The sequence below is a fragment of the Hyperolius riggenbachi genome, chromosome 3, assembly GCF_040937935.1.
Source record: "Hyperolius riggenbachi isolate aHypRig1 chromosome 3, aHypRig1.pri, whole genome shotgun sequence".
Lineage (NCBI taxonomy): Eukaryota > Metazoa > Chordata > Amphibia > Anura > Hyperoliidae > Hyperolius > Hyperolius riggenbachi.
The window spans coordinates 497,363,469-497,383,004 of NC_090648.1; the positions used below are offsets into that span (position 1 = coordinate 497,363,469).

Here is a 19,536-nt window from a genome sequence, read left to right on the forward strand (position 1 = left end):
CACGATTTGCGCTTGTGATTACTGTTCAATAGAACAAGAATCACAGCGTGCCCCCAAAACGCTGCATGCTTTGATCGCAAACGCTGTAGTGAGAATGTATCCATAGGGTTACATTAGGAGAGCAGCGCTTTGGTGATCCCCGGCGATCAGCAAAGCACTGAAAAAGCTCCACGTGACAACCAGCCCTGAGCCCAGAGATGGATTAGGATGTGAAGGCAAGGCAAGGTAGTAGATTTGAGGCCCAGTTGTGGTTTCTTTGGTAAGATGACGTTGGGAGAGGTACAAAAAGGCAGGTGGGCCCCTTGACACCCACTACGCCCCAAGCACCTGCCTAGGCTGCCTGATGGATAGTCCTGCTCTGGCTAAGCCACAAGTTTAGAGGTAATGATGCAAGGGACAGGGGTAACTACTACTAAAAGGAAGGGGGGGGGGGGGGGCACAGAGCCATGCCCCCCCCCCCCCCGCAGTCATTTACAGAGCCATGGGGGTCCCCACTTCTTACAACTCCCTTCATTACACAGAGCCCCCACCACACACCAGTTGTTCTGGCCAAACTTGGCACATAACTCCTGGCAGACATGCCTCAGCCCCGACCATGGGGGTCCACATAAAGCGAGTGGGAAGGGGGTGGGACCAAGGAGATCACCCACAGGGAGTGGGAAGGGGGTGTGGCCCTGAGGCATACCTATAAATCATCAGCAACATTTTGATGGGGACATTCAATGTTTACACCCCTTCCTTTTTCCTTGCCTCCCCTTGGTGACCCTCCCAGCCTAGGGGCTTACCGACCTTACAACATACTTCACAACTTTTTGAGATAGGAAAGAGGGACACTTAAGCCATGCCCCTGCCACACTCCTAAGCACGCCCCCAGCACACCCCTAGTCACACATACCATGAAGATTTCATAAAACAAATATGTTGTTTTGTCGTTCAAACCACACTGGTCCTTTCTATCCTGGTTCATTATCTTTCATATTAACATTTGAAAATAAGAAATCTCTCAATTTAAAGGATGGGAATAAAGTTTAAACATATATTTCAGTAGAAAAATGCATATATTTACACAGATCTGTACATCAGTCCTGAAAGAGGGACACATGAGGGAGAAGGAGGGACAATGGGATTGGGTTTCCAAAGAGGGACTGTCCCTCCAAAAGAGGGACAGGTGGGAGCTATGCTTACAAGTCAGTGAAAGTGAAACTTAGCCGCAGCGGGGGAGCGCAGGATCGTTGATGAGCAGCGCGGGCGCAGGGCGGCTGCAGGGGGCTGCAGAACTAGCTGGTGGCGGGGGACTGGAGCAGCATTGAGTGACTGCGAGGGCACAGGATGGCTGCAGAGGGCTGGTAGAAGCAGAACTAGCTGGAGGCGGGGACTGGAGCAGCAGTGAGTGACTATGAGGGCGCAGGGTGGCTGCAGGGGGCTGGCAGAAGCCCCAGGTAAGTGAAACTCTTTTTTTATGACATTACAGCTTTCCTTTAATAAAGGCGTCATCAGCCAAATCAGGCTTCGCCATGATATTCTTACCCGGGGCTTCCTCCGGGTCCTTGTTGCCGATATGTCCCTCACAGCATCTCCGCTCGCAGCTGCCGTAAGTAGAAAAGGGCCCTTTTTCCATTAGCTTAAAAAAAATCAGATTGCAGCCATTTTGCTGATTGCTAGATTTTCCCACTAGTGCAATCACTGACTTGCGTGAATCTAGCCACGATCGCGCACCATTCCCGACAGCTATACGGTGCAATCGCAGCTAGAGGAAATTACAGCTTTCACGATCGCAACGCAGCACAATAACGCGTAGCGGTGGAAAACAGCCCTGCAGGGCTTATTCACATTACAAGAGCTTTGCTGAGCGCTTCTGATTTTAAAAGCTTTTGCTAATGTTATCCTATGTGTGTGTTCTCACTGGAGCGATGTGATTTTTGAAAACTCCACCCCAGCATTACATTAGCAAGAGGTTTTAAAATCTCTAGCGCTTAAAAAGCTCTTGTAGTGTGAACAGGCCCTTAGGGTACTGATCCCTGCTGGGCAACAGAGCAACCGCGGCGCTGTACGCAACGGGCTGTCGACCTGCACGTTGCTATGCGGGCAGCGGGAGGAGGGGCAGAAGGAGAAAGGGGGCGATCAACAAATCAGTTTCCGGTGTGTGGGGGAGCGGTGAAAACAACAGCATCGTGCTGTGCTCGGGCCGACATGATGGATCTTAAAGGGATACTTAAGTCACGTAAAAAAAATGACTTTTACTCACCTGGGGCTCCCCTCAGCCCCCTGCAGCTGAACGGTGCCCTCGCCGTGTCCCTCCGATTCAGGTGGTCTCGCCGGCGGCCACTTCCGGTTTGGCCGCCACCGGCCGACAGGCTGTGAACGCGGCTGATTATCCGCGTCCCCGGACGCAATAGCGCCCTCTACAATGCTATTGCGTCCGGGGACGCGGATAATCAGCCGCGTTCACAGCCTGTTGGCCGGTGGTCGCCGGCGAGACCAGCCGCATCGGAGGGACACGGCGAGGGCACCGTTCAGCTGCAGGGGGCTGAGGGGAGCCCCAGGTCAGTAAAAGTCATTTTTTTTTACGTGACTTAAGTATTCCTTTAAGGGCTCTTTCACATTTGACAACGTGTGCAGGAGCCGATTCTCGACAATAAAATGCTCTTGAATGCGTCGTACCGCAACGCATCGAAAAGTCTATGGAGGTTCATTTTACCTTGGTCAACGCAAAGTTTCAACTTTGCGTTGAAACGCTGAAAAAGGGCTCTATTGTGAAAGAGTCCTTAGCGATCGTCATACAGCGACTGTTCACACCCCCTGCCGCCCGCCGTTATATTGGAATGATCTGCCGTTTATTGGTGGGTTTGTACAATATCGTCGCTTTCTGGGTATGGACCTTTACGGTCAGAACACAGATAGTGGAATTAGATTAATTCCTGTTCGACTATACACATTACATTCCTGAGATGTGTGACCTAGAGTCTGCAGGTGTGATGTCATGTGTGTATGTATGTGTCCGCAGACATGTAGTGACAGGCAGAGAGGGGGTCTGTTACCTGTAGTGTTTAATTACATGCGGACGACGACATCACTTCCCTGGCATGTGGCCGCACCTGATAGACCTGCAGAACAGGTCAGATAATGGGAACATAGAGGAATAATGTCTACGCTACACTCACCTCACACATGATCCACTGATAACGCTCAGACAATGCTGGCTGCGTAGCGGCCACAGCCAGGAACGGAGCACATTCCAAATACAATGCGTACGCAAAGTCTTGTACACATGCTAAATCATTCTTAACTGAGGTGACCAATCAGGGCCACCCTGCCAAGAATCAAGCATGTGTACAGCGCCCCCCGCCTGATCTCCCTCCATGTGTCGGCGAGTGATCAGTCTGGCGGATTGTCTCGGCCGAGCACAGACGTTTAGCGATGTGGAGCGATAATGACCATCATAGCGGATTGGATCTTTAAAGGGAGTTTGAAGCCATTTTCAAAGTAATAAAAAAGATACTCACCTAAAGAGAGGGAAAGCTCTGGGTCCTAGACACTTTCCCTTCTTCTCGCGGGCCTCGCGTTCGCCCCCCCCCCCCCCAGGCTCCCCGTTAACAGTCCACGATTGTTTGGTCACTGCTCTTTTCTGGGTTGGGCTGGTTTCAGCAGTTTTTGGAAGCTTTCGGGCTTCCGAAGACGGGCAGCTCTGTACTGCGTACGTGCAAGCGCCTCTCTTCTGCGCTTGCGCAGTACTGTCCCGATGACGTCGGCCGGACCACTTGACCCGCGCCATAGAGCGCAGAAGAGGCCGACCCGGAACCTGACCTGGCGAGGGGAGAAGCCCGGGAGCCATCGGAGCTGCGGTGAGGGCACAGGACGGCTGCCAGGGCTGGAGGAAGCCCCAGGTAAGAGGATCTTTGTTTGTTTTTCTTTACTTGGACACTCCCTTTAAGTGCAAGAAAAGGGCTGATAGCATTTTTCAAAGTGGACCTGAACTCAGAACTTCCTCTCTGCTCTAACAGATACACAGAGACACAACAACATCATAACCTTTACAGAAAAAAATAAATATATTTGTTATAGCTGATCAAATCCTGCAATAAATCTGCATTGTGTCTACTTCCTGCTTTCATGGAAGCAGACCTAGGGCTTGATTCACAAAAGAGTGCTAACTGATAGCACGGTCGTTTTCGTGTGAATTTTCATGTTTCGCGAATCGCGAATTTTTGCGCGAAACTATAACGTTTTTGCGCGCAAATGCGAATTTTTACGTGAAAACGTTATCATTTTGCGCGAAAATTCGCAATCGTGCGAAACACGAAAATTCATGCGAAAATTACCATGCTATCAGTTAGCACTCTTTTGTGAATCAAGCCCCTAGGGTTAACATCCTGCATTTACAAATAAGCTGCTCCGCTGAGGCAGCCAGCTGATACAGACAAGATTTAGGCTGCTTACACATTAAGACGTTACAGGCGCACGTTAGTACAGCCTGTAATGCTCCCCCAACGCACAGCAATGTAACACAAGTGGGCTGTTCACACAGCCCACGTTGCGTTACATGTAACGCTGCACGTTCTGCCGAAAGTGCAGCGTGCTAAGGCGTTAAAGCGGCTTAAGCCGCGTTAGACTGTTTGCACATGCTCAGTCATGTTGGGGAGGAGCGGAGAGCGGCCAGGCACATGGCTAATTAATATTCACTGCACGTTGTGACGTACAGTGTTTACTTCCTGGTGCGGCCGCTCTGTGCGTAGATTGGCCGGTGGGACCACGTGATGCCGCATGCGTCCAAGAGTACGCATCACGGACGCCAGAGTGAGCTGCACAATGCGGCTCACTCTGACGTCCACATCGAAGTGCACCAGGCCTTGCGTTAGGTGCACGTTATGCGACCTTAACGTGGCACCTAACGCAACGTCTTGGTATGCAAGTAGCCTGAGAGTTGTGATTAGTCACAGATGAGGGGGAATTACAAGCCAGGCTAAACTCTGTAAATACAGGTCCACTTTAAAAAGGGGCTCATAGTAGCAGCCTCCATAGGACTTGCATTCCCAGCCTCCCGAAACAATAAAATGTCATCCTCCTCAGTAAGTGACGCAATCCTTTCCCTTTTGTTTGGAAACATGGCAGTGTGTGCATTGCTGACTGCTGCCTTGTATATTGGAAGAGGTGTTTTCATGTGAGAGCCTTGAAACCAGCCAGGGAGGGGTGAAACTGCCAGGATAGGCACAGAGTGTGAGATCTAATTAAGAGGAGGAGTAAAACACTCTACAGACTGTCCTACAATCCCAGCTCACTATCCAGGTGAGACAGAGGAGAGCAGGTATACAGCATATACTCCAACCGCTACAGACTGTCCCAGCTCACTATCCAGGTGAGACAGAGGAGAGCAGGTATACAGCATCTACTCCAACCTCTGCACACTGTCCCAGCTCACTATCCAGGTGAGGCAAAGGAGGTATACACAGGAGGTATACAGTATATACTCCAACCTCTGCAGACTGTCCTACAGTCCCAGCTCACTATCCAGGTGAGGCGGAGAGGAGGGATACAGCACGTCCTCCAACCTCCTGATCCTGCAGCATTGGTTCCAGACCTGACCCTAACCTCCTGATCCTGCAGCATTGGTTCCAGACCTGACCCCAACCTCCTGATCCTGCAGCATTGGTTCTAGACCTAACACCAACCTCCTGATCCTGCAGCATTGGTTCCAGACCTGACCCCAACCTCCTGATCCTGCAGCATTGGTTCCAGACCTAACACCAACCTCCTGATCCTGCAGCATTGGTTCCAGACCTGACTCCAACCACCTGATCCTGCAGCATTGGGTCCAGACCTGACCCCACCCTCCTGATCCTGCAGCATTGGTTCCAAACCTGACCCCAACCTCCTGATCCTGCAGCATTGGGTCCAGCCCTGACCCCACCCTCCTGATCCTGCAGCATTGGGTCCAGACCTGACCCCAACCTCCTGAACCTGCAGCATTGGGTCCAGACCTGACCCCACCCTCCTGATCCTGCAGCATTGGGTCCAGACCTGACCCCAACCTCCTGATCCTGCAGCATTGGTTATGGACCTGACCCCAACCTCCTGAACCTGCAGCATTGGGTCCAGCCCTGACCCCAACCTCCTGAACCTGCAGCATTGGGTCCAGCCCTGACCCCAACCTCCTGAACCTGCAGCATTGGGTCCAGCCCTGACCCCAACCTCCTGAACCTGCTGCATTGGGTACAGACCTGACCCCAACCAGCATTGGGTCTGACTCTCTGCCCATCATATATGGCGACTTCAACAGCACCCAGCCATTGTGCCAATGGTGAGTCAACCAGATACTCTGCTACTGATTATTATAGCTAATGTGGAGAGTTAGAATTTCTTGTACTTTTTGTTTTGTTTTTTTACAATTTGGCTGAAGCAGAACATTGCACAGAGGTGATACTTTGATTAATTTGGCAGAATCTGATTTGATTAATTTATGCTGTCATTTAATCCAAGAATGCAGTTGGCTCCACAGATGATGTTGACGCTTTATAAATCACTGATTACTAATAGCAATAGGATTTGCCCTGTGCAAAGTTTTGGATCAGCCTCCTCCAATTTTAATATTATTTCTTTATTTTTATTTTTTTAAGTTTTGGCTGTTAAATGAAGTACAGATTCTGATTGCTGTCCCTAAGCAACTACAGTACCAGCTTAATTAACCAGCAGCCAATTGATAAGGCTGGTGGTTAATTGGTTGGCAGAACCTGATTATTCTCTGCTAATCACGTTTTTTCAGTTCCTCTCTATGCTGCAATTTTCTGCAAACTGAGGCTGCCATATTTATTTTCTTTTAAACAATACAGTTGCCTGGCTGTCCTGCTGATCCTCTGCCTCTAATACTTTTAACCCTAGCCCCTGAACGAGCATGCAGCAGATCAGGTGTTTCTGACATTATTGTCATATTTGACAAGATTAGCTGCATGCTTGTTTCTGGTGTGATCCAGACACTACTGCAGCCAAATAGATCAGCAGGGCTGCCAGGCAACTGGTATTGTTTAAATGGAAATAAAGATGGCAGCCTCCTTATTCTTCTCACTTCAGTTGTCCTTTAAGGCTTGTACACACATCTAACAAAGTGCACGACCAACACCACGACATGACTGACCCCACAACAAACCGTTTACACGACATGTATTTTCCACGCACCAACCAACCAACCAACGAAATGACCAACTAATTACCATACTAAAGGTGCGTACACACGTCAGATAAAAGTCTTTGGAAAATGAAAGATCACAGACCAATTTTACCCCCATGTAGTATGAGACCCCTGCTCTACACAGTCTATTCTATGGAGCTGCACTCCCCATCAGATAAAAATCTTTGCAAGATGCTGCACACAAAGATGCTGAACACATGCAACAGATCAGTATCTGCAAAAGATCCGTTCCTGCAAAAGATCCATTCCTGCAAAGTGCATTCATAGTCTATGATATCTGCAGATCCTCATACACACCTTGTTTAACTAACATTCGTCTGCAGATCAGACAATTATCTGCCGATCTGAAGATCCAACTTGGTGGATCTGGTCTACAGATAATTGTCCGTTTAAACAAGGTGTGTATGAGATCTGCAGATATCATAGACTATGAGGCCTGGTGCACACCAAAAACCGCTAGCAGATCCGCAAAATGCTAGCAGATTTTGAAACGCTTTTTCTTATTTTTCTGCAGCGTTTCAGCTAGCGTTTTGCGGTTTTGTGTAGCGTTTTTGGTGTAGTAGATTTCATGTATTGTTACAGTAAAGCTGTTACTGAACAGCTACTGTAACAAAAAACGCCTGGCAAACCGCTCTGAAGTGCCGTTTTTCAGAGCGGTTTGCGTTTTTCCTATACTTAACATTGAGGCAGAAACGCATCCGCAATCCAAAATCTGCTGCAGCCCGGGAGTATGCGTTTCTGCAAAACGCCACCCGCTCTGGTGTGCACCACCCCATTGAAATGCATTACCCTAGCAGATCCGCACCCGCAAGCAGATCGCAAACCGCAGCGGAAACGCTCCGGTGTGCACTAGGCCTGAATGCATTTTGCAGGAACGGATCTTTTGCAGAAACTGATCTGTTGCATGTGTACAGCATCTGTGTGTGCAGCATCTTGCAAAGATTTTTATCTGATGGGGAGTTCAGCTCCATAGAATAGACTGTGTAGAGTATGGCTCTCATACTACATGGAAGGGGGTAAAATTGGTCTGTGAGCTTTCATTTTCCAAAGACTTTTATCTGACGTGTGTACCCACCTTTAGTGTGCAAGCAAGCAAAATGATGGACTGCACAATGCGGCTGCATTCAAAACAAGTAAGTCGTTCAAACAACGTTGTACACACGGCCAACTGTCATGTTAGTTGGTCCGGTGGATGGATTGGGCAAATCAAATGTTATCAGTTGCTCGTCTATTCGTTTTCCACATGTACACACACCTGATTGTCGTCCATCAGCACAAAATCAGACAACAATCAGGCGGTTGAATTGAGTGTGTCTATGAGCCTTTAGGATAGGTCCACAGTGGGAGTTGCGTTCGGGGTAACGGGAAAGCAGCGCTGTGCGTTATCCGCACACTGCGTCTCATATAATAGAGCATATAGTGAATGAAAAGCATGCGTTACTTTTATTACCTGCATGTAGTATTGCGTATTATGCTACTGCATGCCGTTATACTGCACCCACCGCACTGTGAACGTCGCAGAGGTGATGCAGCGCAGCAAGCCGCATTTCAATGCGGCCATTATACCGCAACGCACCGCTGTAAGCGTAGCCTAATTATTGGGGGCAATGCACCTGGAGAACTCTATGCTACATACACACTTGAGATAAAAGTCTTTGGAAAATGAAAGATCACAGACCAATTTTACCACCTTCCATGTAGTATGAGAGCCATACTTACACAGTCTATTCTATGGAGCTGCACTCCCCATCAGACAGAAATCTTACCCCCTTCCATGTAGTATGAGAGCCACACCTACACAGTCTATTCTATGGAGCTGCACTCCCCATCAGACAGAAATCTTACCACCTTCCATGTAGTATGAGAGCCATGTAGTATGAGAGCCATACCTACACAGTCTATTCTATGGAGCTGAACTCCCCATCAGATAGAAATCTTTGCAAGATGCTGCACACAAAGATGCTGTACCAATGCAACAGATCAGCTCCTGCAACAGATCAGTATCTGCAAAATGCATTCATAGTCTGAGATCTGCAGATCCTCATACACACCTTGTTTAACTGACATTCATCTGCAGATCAGACAATTATCTGCCGATCTGAAAATCTATCCTGGTGGTTCTGATCTGCAGATGAATGTCAGTTAAACAAGGTGTGTATGATGATCTGCAGATATCATAGACTATGAATGTATTTTGCAGGAACGGATCTTTTGCATGTGTACAGCATCTTTGTGGGCAGCATCTTGCAGGGCCCGTTTCCATTTGTGCGGTGCAAATCGCCGTGGTAAAAACTTGCATGCGGATGCGAATTTCGCATGCGCTTGTCTGCAAATTTTCATGCGAATTCGCTGGATGACGCTGTATGCGAATTTAACCATGGCAGTGCCAGTGTGCTTTTCCATTGATTTTCCATGAAAATTCGCATACCAAAGCCGCAGGCGATTTCCCTATTAAATACATTAGCGGCGATTCGCATGCATTCCACACGCAGGGCTCTGAGGGCTCTGCCGTGCAGAAAAATCCTGCACAGAAAAACGCTCAGGAAAATTGACAAGTGGAAACAGGCCCATCCACTTGTATTGGCTGTGCGAATCTGCATGCAGGAATCGCATGCAGATTCGCGATAGAGGAAACGGGCCCGCAAAGATTTCTATCTGATGGGGAGTGCAGCTCCATAGAATAGACTATGTAGAGTATGGCTCTCATACTACATGGAAGGGGGTAAAATTAGTCTGTGATCTTTCATTTTCCAAAGACTTTTATCTCAAGTGTGTATGTAGCATTATGCTACGTACACACATGCGACAACGATCGTTCGTTGAGAACGACGAACAAACTTTTAATTGAGGAAGAAACGACCTAAGTAAAGTTAGTTTTAAAATGTGTGCAACGATCTGATCGTTAGAACGAACGTTACATCACGTAAAGCAACTATTGCGCCTGCGCATAAAAATGAAAAGTTCCATGGAGAAATAGGGAAATGCGCATGTCAAGCCTAGTACGAACGACCGTTTCCAACGATGTACTACTTTTGCAAACGATCGTCATTGGTAAAAATCCGCCGAGCTAGATCGTTCGTTTTTAACGATCTAGCTCGTCCGTCGTTAGACTTAATGATCGTTGGTTGCTTTTTTTTAAACGATCGTAGTTTGAAATGATCGGGAACGGTCGTTTCAAACGACTATAGTCGCATGTGTGTACGCACCTTAAGACTAAGGTCCCACTTGTCCATGCGGAAAACCATCAGTTCTCTGCTATGGGCGTTTTTTGTATATTTTTTTTTTTCTGTATGTTAACCATTTGCATTTTTTCATTAATATGCATATTTAACAAGTAAAAATCATTTTCAAATTCGTTTTTACTTTACTTGTGCAAAAAAAACCACCAAAAACGCAATTTTTTTTTTTATTATTATTTTTATTTATTTTTTATTTTTTTTCCATAGGAAAGCATTGCATGGAGAACGCATGCGTTCTGCCTAAAGTATGCAGAAAGAATTAACTTGTTAAGCGTTTAAAAAAACACATACCAATGCGTTTTTTGTGTGGCCCATAGACTATCATTTTTATGTGTTTCCTAAAACGTATGTGATTCAAATAAGTGTGACCCTTGCCCATGTGAATAATGCATGTGGTTTTCCTGCATGTGCTCATTTGCACATGATGTACATTTCTGTGCATTTAAAAGCTTGCATTTTCCCCAACGCTTTTTAATGGAAAAACACACACGATCATTTCCAATCAATAAAGGGATCGTTTTTTGAGATCTGCACCTAATCGATCCCTTTATTGATCGCAAGCAGTTCGGACATGTTGGAAATATCCCGTCAATCCGATGGGAAAATTGCATCGTGGGTAGCAGCCAGAAATGTATAGCCAGCTTAAAGGACACCTGAGGCGAAAATAAACTAATGAAATAAACAATTGTATCTATCTTCCTTCGCCTAAGAATTGCTTTTTAGGCTTCTTGCACACCAAGACGTTGTGTTAGGTGGCACGTTAAGGTCGCATAACGTGCACCTAACACAACGTATGGTGCTGCAAAAGCCGACGGTAGAGTGAGCCGCGTTAGGCTGCTCGATGCCCATAATATCTCCCAGAGTGGCGCTGATTGGCCAGCGGGACCACGTGATGCGGAGCGAGACACTCCGCATCACGTGGTCCCGCCGGCCAATCAGCGCCCGCCAGTGCAGTGAATATTAAGTAGCCATGTGCGCGGCTACTGTAGCTGGCTCTCCCCGCCTCCTCCGCCCCCCACTGCGCATGTGCAAACAGTCTAACGCGGCTATAGCCGCTCCAACGCCGTAGCATGCTGCACTTTGCACAGAACGTGCAGCGTTACATGTAACGCAACGTGGGCTGTGTGAACAGCCCACTTGTGTTACATTGCTGTGCGTTGGGGGAGCGTTACAGGCGCACTAACGTGCGCCTGTAACGTCTTGGTGTGCAAGCAGCCTAAAGATATTCCACAGTTTTGTTTTATGTTTAAACATACTTTATTTTAATTGTTTTATTGTTTTAGCCCAATGATATGCTGGGATTACCCGGCTCGATTTTCCACTGAATTGTTTCGCCACTCGATTTCCACGCAGCGATTCTCTTTTCTTCCGCTTGTTTTTCTTATCTTTTTCCATTGTCCTATATGCGGAATCAAGCGGCGAAACGATCGGGCCGGAGATCAGACATGTCGGAAATTATCATTCGAGCCATCTTAATGGCTCAAAATCAAACCATGTATTCCCAGCAATACATTCATTGAAGTATGTCAGAGCTAAATTCTATGAACTATTGGTCCTTTTTTATCTCTTTCCTGCTCTCTGAAGCCATTTTCTGCTAGGAAACAGTTCAGTTGGAGTTGCAGTACAGTTGGAGTTGCAGGTCAAGGTCATGTCACGTGCGTGGATCTGGTTGGGTTGCACCATGTACCGTGTAGCCAGGCTTACAGTTGGAGGTGCAGGTCCAGGGTCATGTCACGTGCGTGGATCTGGTTGGGTTGCACCATGTACCGTGTAGCCAGGCTTACAGTTGGAGGTGCAGGTCCAGGGTCATGTCACGTACGTGGATCTGTTTGGGTTGTATCATGTACCGTGTAGCCAGGCTTACAGTTGGAGGTGCAGGTCCAGGGTCATGTCACGTGCGTGGATATGGTTGGGTTGCACCATGTACCGTGTAGCCAGGCTTACAGTTGGAGGTGCAGGTCCAGGGTCATGTCACGTGCGTGGATCTGGTTGGGTTGCACCATGTACCGTGTAGCCAGGCTTACAGTTGGAGGTGCAGGTCCAGGGTCATGTCACGTGCGTGGATCAGGTTGGGTTGCACCATGTACCGTGTAGCCAGGCTTACAGTTGGAGGTGCAGGTCCAGGGTCATGTCACCTGCGTGGATCTGGTTGAGTTGCACCATGTACCGTGTAGCCAGGCTTACGGTTGGAGTTGCAGGTCAGGGTCATGTCACCTGCGTGGATCTGGTTGGGTTGCACCATGTACCGTGTAGCCAGGCTTACGGTTGGAGGTGCAGGTCCAGGGTCATATCAGATATCACGTGCGTGGATCTGGTCGGGGCAGTTGGCTTGCTGACTGTTGGAAGCAGTGCATTTTGCTCTCTGATTATCCAGATGTCCTGCAGCTATGGGTAACCTGAATCCAGCAGGGGATAGTCCTCATTCCTGGAAGGCCAGCTATTGTGCAGGAGGATTTGGGATACGATAGTTCTTCTGTTATGTACACAGTTGTACCCAAGGCTGTAGCTGGGATAATTTGACCAGCAATGATTGGCTGACTGCTGTGGGCTTTTTTTTAAAAAAAATTTAAATTTTTTTTATTTTCTTTGACACAATAATTGGTGCTCCACCCTCCAAGCAAAGAGTGTCTGTCTTTCTGAAATGTAATTGCATTTTTTGTATAAGTATTGCTTTGCTATTGTAGTTTTTTATTTATATAGCACCAACATCTACCGTAGCACTGTACATAGTATAAAAATATTGGGGAACATATACATGAGAAGTTCAAAACACCAGAGACAGGACAAGGTCCTCCAGCACCCAAGGCTGAGACACCAAAGTGCGCCCCTCCATCCCTCCCACCCCAGCCGTCACACACTGATTGCTATTAGACTAAGAGGTGCCCCAGAGCCCCCAATACCTTAATCTCTAGTTATCTGGCTTGCAGTCACTGCCATGTATCCCCTTTTCTTATTTCTCTCTGCTTCACACACAATAGGGGAATGATAGCTGAGTGAGGGGGGCCTCCTACACTGCGCCCTTAGGCTGGAGCCTCTCTCGCCTCTGCCTTGGCCTGGCCCTGCAAGACATTGTATAACAATCCAGCAATACAAATACATAATGTGTGGATTGCGATATCACTAAAGTTGCTTCACGTTTATTACGTAAACTATAGCAAAATAGGAAACACTAGGAGGAGGTTCCTGCCCTTGCGAGCTTACAATCTAGAGGGCAGTGGGGTGGAGACATTAGGGAAGGAGACACAGGGGTTAGTGGATGAGGCAGTGAAACTCCAATACTGTGCATGTGTGTGTGCAACTTCTCACTGGGCCAAGAAAAATTCCTGCTGATTTTTGATTGGTCCAAAATTTTATTTTTTTTTACAGTTAACACAATGAATTATTAGCAATGAAGGAAACTGTGTGTGTGGTGAAAGGGGGGGGGGGGGGGGGTTAAAAAAAAGTAGCTAAAATCAAGCCCTGCTACTTGCTGTTTGTTGTAAAGCACCTGACATTTGTGTCTGGAGTAGTTTTAAGATCTATAATAATTATTGTGTGTCCTTTTGTCCTGCGCACGCCTCCTTCTGCTACGCTTTGATTTCTTATGGCGCCGTATCAATCTGCTCCACTGTGATTGGCCGTGGTGCTAATTGGATGGCACACATGTGCAGTGAAAAGGCTTGTGCAAAGACATCCAACAATGCCACCAGCTAGTATAGCGTAGAACATTTTATGGCCATGGCAATCTTTATTTATTTATTTATTTTTTGCATTTCTAAGCAGATGTGAACCGAGTGTTTTTTGGGCAGATAGACGGCGCCGCTCGATAGATCATTTCCGACAGGTCTGATCTGATTTTCCTTCTGATGCTGAATGTATATATAGTTTGTGTGCTCTAACATCTTGTTAGTATAATGTCTACAAAAATATACAAAGTCTGAAGAAGCCCTTTTAGGCTCACCGTTTTTATTTTCAGTTAGCTAATAAATGTTATCATTCTGTTTAAAAACTTCAAAACTTTTGTCCTTCCTTGCCTTGCCCTAAGTACTATGTATTGTCACTGTTTAAAGCACATCTATGTCAGCATGTGTAGTTTTAGATCTTCTACTCACATGTTCTCTGTTTTGGATGAGCTTCTTTCAATAACGCTGCCCTGTCACCTGTTTGTGGCTCTGACTGTAGCCAGTCGCACAGAGGACAAAGAAGCAGCACATGCTCTGGCTATTCGCACTCCTTGCAGTTTCGCACTCCTGCCCTGATGTGCACAGCAGCCGAGGCCGGGAGTGTTTTGGGCATGAGTACATAAGTGCTGCTTATACATGAGCATAATTCGGGTGTTGTGCATTCAGGCAAGAGTGCAAAATGACAGGGAGTAGACAGAGCATGCACTGCTTCTTTGCCGAATGAGGGGCAGAGGAGAGCAGCAAAACGCAGGGGAGCCGATTCAAACCAGTTATCGCTACTCGGAGGGTTTATTTGATGGGAGGGGGAAGGTTGGTGCGTACGTTAAAAAGGGCAGCTGGGAAAAAAGGGCGCTGGGTTTTAAACAATAAGCATGGATAACGTTTAGAAATGAATTGTACTGTATTTCGTTTAAAATTAATGTTTTATAAAGTTATAAATCATTAAATAATGTGCATGAAATCGGCAATTGTAAAAACGTTAATCTTCCGTTTAAATAGTTAAACGTATAATAACGTTTAAAAAAAAAAAAATTACTAAGTAACCCTCCCTGTACCTACCCCTAACCCCTAGACCCCCCCTGTTGGTGCCTAAACCTAAGACCCTCCTTAGTGATCACTGTATTGTGTGTAGAATAATGTTTTAAAAACAGTAAGGGATAAAATATATTACAATTTACGTTACGTACTGATCGCTTTGTTTCGTGAATAATAATGTTTTACAAACACTTAGGGCCCTTTTCCACTAGCAATCGCTAGCGTTCACGCTGAACGCTAGCGATTGCTGAATCGCAATTACCGGCGATTCCCCGACGTTCGCGGCCGCGATTTTGCTATGCTATGCACAGCAAAATCGCGGCAATAATCGCTCCGCCGCGCGATCGCGATCCGGTCAAAAACGAATCGCGGTAGTGGAAATGACCTACCGCGATTCCTATGCTAAAAGCAAACTGTAGCGATTTGACAAATCACTAGCGGTTTGCGGTTTTGCGATTAAGCAATCGCAAACGCTGTAGTGGAAAAGGGCCCTCAGGGATAACATTTAAAATAATGTTTTATTGAAATAGGAAACGTAAATCATCACAAGCAGTTATAAAACATGAAAAATCTTCGGGCGCCGTTGGAAAACGTTATTATTATCGGGCGCCCTTTTTTTTCCTGTTCGGCGCCCAGTAAACGATAATTATTATGGGAGTGAATGGCGGCGCCCAATTTGTCCACTAGCCTCCTGCGCCCTTTTTTACTGTTTGAAAGGTTGGTGACAGCTGGCCTAGGGCACTTGGAAGTACAAATCCGGCCCTGCAGGAAGGTATGTGTTCCTGCCCGCCGCCACTGATAATTGCAGGAGGGGTGCACACTGAGGGGAGAGCCTGAGGTAAGAGGGGGGGGGGACTTCCCCCTTCCCCACCTATGTAGGTGGCCAGCTCTCTCCCACGGGTGCAGGAACTGCATCCCCTATTGTTACGCCCCTGACTTTTTCAATTGCTAAGTACTGAAAAATTAGTCTTTAGAAGAGGTGAAAAATGATCTCCTTGGAGAATACTCCGGGGAAAAGTTCATAGGATTTGGCCCATATTCTCATACCGGAGTGGTGAGCCTGGCCATTGCAGTAATGGCAGACGTGACGTTCTGGCCCAGCACACCTAGATAGATCTGTCGGTCAAGCCTCAGTTTCGGAGGCCGGGGCTGGTGGAAGTTGTTATAATTTAAGTAGGCCTCAGTTATTTGGACTGAGTTTTAGGTAAAAGGCTTGTTCGCAGAGTATACCTTTTTAAATAGAGGTTTTCGTGATGCAGGCAGAAGCATCTGTGTCTGCTTGAAGCAGATGATACAAGCAGATACTGAGATGTTCCTAGTCCAAGGTCTTAGGCCTACACTGCCCCAGACAAATGGACTACGGGAACAATCAACATGGGCCATATTTATAAAACATAACATTCCTGCAACTATAGCATAATATCTTATAGAATATTAATCGAGTAGGTGTGTCCTGACATCACAAGGGATCTGAACCAATCATAGATGGTTCAGATGGGGTCACATTTAACTCTTTCTGGTTCATATAAATCCCACAGCCGGAGTATGGAGTAGCACTCTTTCTGTCTTGCTACCTGTCCCTGCTGGCTTAAACCTTTATATAATCCATTTCTGTTCTGATATGATGTATGCTGTACATAGGTAGTCTAGAGCCTAGGTTCTCACCGTGCGGTACGCGTACCCCAGGGGGTACTTCTGATGGTTCCAAGGGGGTACTCTGGCTTGATATACTTAACCAAGAATAACAAATTTTATAGTTTTAGAAAATGGTAAATCTTATTTAAACACCAAATTAGCATTTTAGCTAATTAAAAGCAATAATAAAATGCTTGGAAATTGTTTAGAACAAATGATCATGTACTATAAAATGTTTGTCAAGGGGTACTTGTGGTGATAATGTTTACTATGCCGGGGGTACTTGGTGAGTACAGGGTTTTAAAAGGGGTACATACCAATAAAATGTTGAGAAACACTGGTCTAGAGGATGTGCGTGTATCAAAAAAGGGCGCCTGGAAAAAAGGGCGCGGGGTATAGCCGAAATTTTAAGTTTTATTGCAAAACCATATTTTTCTTTTAAGGGGTTGTAAACGAAAATTTAGTGCTAAATAGGTTAAATGGAAATGAAATGGCAAAATACCGTCTATAACAACAAACGAATTCTGAAAAGAAACGTCAAATATCGTCTATAACAAAAACGATATTTACACTTGTATTAAGCATAGCAATGCAATGGTAGGTTTTACAGATATTTTACTCTAATTATACCAAACTGTAGGCTCACACAGATCTCTTCCTATCCCTAGCCCCTAGACCCCTCTTTGTTTAAATATATATAGTTTAATAAATTGTATATATTACATATATTGTGCTGTAACTATGCCTAACCTTACTCTCACACAGAGCCCTCCCTGTACCTATCCCTAACCCCTAGACACCCCCTGGTGGTGCCTAACCCTAAGACCCCCTGGTGGTGCCTAACCCTAAGACTCCCCTGGTGGTGCCTAACCCTAACCACCCCCTGATTGCGTATATTATACTGTAACTATACCTAACCCTCCCTGTACCTATCCCTAACCCCTAGACCCCCCTGGTAATGCCTAAACCTAACCATATCCACCGCACAAACACCATAAACACATATAAACAATAATATATTTAATCCTTAAAATACTTCTCTACAAATAACATGAATAAAATAATTTATATATTTGTAATAGAATAAATAGCCTTAAAATAGCCTTAAAATCACGTATACATTAATATTATAAATAGAGAAAAGTATATATAAATATATACAATACAATAGCTAGCCTTACAAGCATTAGAAATCTTAAAATAACAGTAATATTAAAAGCGATATTTTAGTAACTATAATCAATGCATTATAAGTGTAAAAACAACCTTAAAATAACAGTAATATTAAAAGCGATATTTTAGTAACTATAATCCACGCATTAGAAGTGTAAAAACAAAGTTAATACCAAAAGCGATGCATTTCTAATACAATAAGGTTGAAAACGGTATTTACGCGTTATACATATGAAAACAAATTTTTAAATGATCAAAGAAGTGTAAACAAAAATTTAGTTGTTATACTCTTGTAAGCGAAATTTTTAAACTAAATAATAAGTAAAACTGATATAAGCGAAATTTAAAAACGAAAAAATAAGTATAACAGAAACTCAAAACGAACTTGTAAACGATATTTGTTATAAACCTTATTCTGTAAACGGAAACTTTTGTTAACACGATCCCTGTAACCGCTATTTCTCGGGCGCCCTTTTTTCCTGTCGGGCGCCGAATAGCCGATATTTTGCATTGCAGTCTATGGCGGCGCCCTTTTTGTCCACTATCCCTGTGCGCCCTTTTTTACTAGCACCAGAGGATGTAACATAGTATAGACAGGAGATCACCTGATTACCATCACTAGGAAGGTAATCAAGAAGCTGCAACGCAACATGAAAATCTGCTTGGCTAAGATATGACGAACTGTATCTGTATATCTGTGTATTGAATAAACTCCTTGTACTTTGAAGACGCCTGAGAACGGTCTATCTCCAATAATGCTTGCTGTGTGAGAGTCAAGTTATCTCAGTCTGTCAGGTGCAACTCTAAGAAGTTGCTGGTGTCGAAGCAAAAAAGTGAATTATAACAGAAGTAACGCTCTGAAGTTAATTATCGCAAACATAAAATGACCGGCTATTAACCCAACAAATCCCTCTGCTGTGACCAGCTAAGAGTCCGGCCTGTTGTCGGACAGGAAATCAGTGGATTCGGGTTGCCAGGTAACAGGTATTTGTTCCATTGTACTGGGATCCTTTTACTGCCACAGTGACCACTCTGGGAGTCCATATAGCCAGGGGGCACTTTCTATAACAAAGACTGCAGAAAAACCAGCCTTTCAGAGCTTGTGCAATCACCAGAGATGATCAATGACATGCTCATTTTTTTGAGTTTCCATGTAAAAGGCAGGTAAGGAGAAACTGAGCCAATTGTCCTCAGAAGGTGCTGAGTCATGCTCTTCTCCTCCTGACCCCCCCCCCCCCCAAGTTGCATGATACTTACCTGTAAACTCAGAAAATTCATCTAATTGATCATCTGTAACACAACAAACCATTATATATGTACGACTACTCAAGCCACCTGTTTTTTTTCAAAACAGATTGGACAGATGGAGGCTTCCAATCAGTGTCGCTGGTCAATGAGAGGCAAATAAATCCAACTTGCAACTCCAACTTCCATGTAAATGTAATGCAGCCTGTCGTTGGACCAATCAATCAATCAATCACTGGCGATCAGCCCTTAGGGTTGGAGAGTTGTCTATTCTGTTTTGGGAGGGTATTCCTGAAGAGAGAAGTAGCTCCTGTGAAGTTTTGTGCAGTAGAGTCGCGCTTATCCGGCACTGACAGGGGTTGGAAGA

At 45.7% G+C, this 19,536-nt stretch overlaps 1 protein-coding gene across 1 annotated transcript in view; it reads left to right on the forward strand.

Annotated features, from left to right (window-relative positions):
* The window catches only part of NIPAL4 (NIPA like domain containing 4), a 48,537-nt gene that overhangs the window by 20,048 nt on the left and 8,953 nt on the right, over positions 1-19,536 (forward strand). The window contains exon 2 of the mRNA XM_068273772.1: positions 18,877-18,908. Coding sequence (XP_068129873.1) covers positions 18,877-18,908 — 32 coding nt within the window. The remainder of the gene's footprint in view (positions 1-18,876; positions 18,909-19,536) is intronic.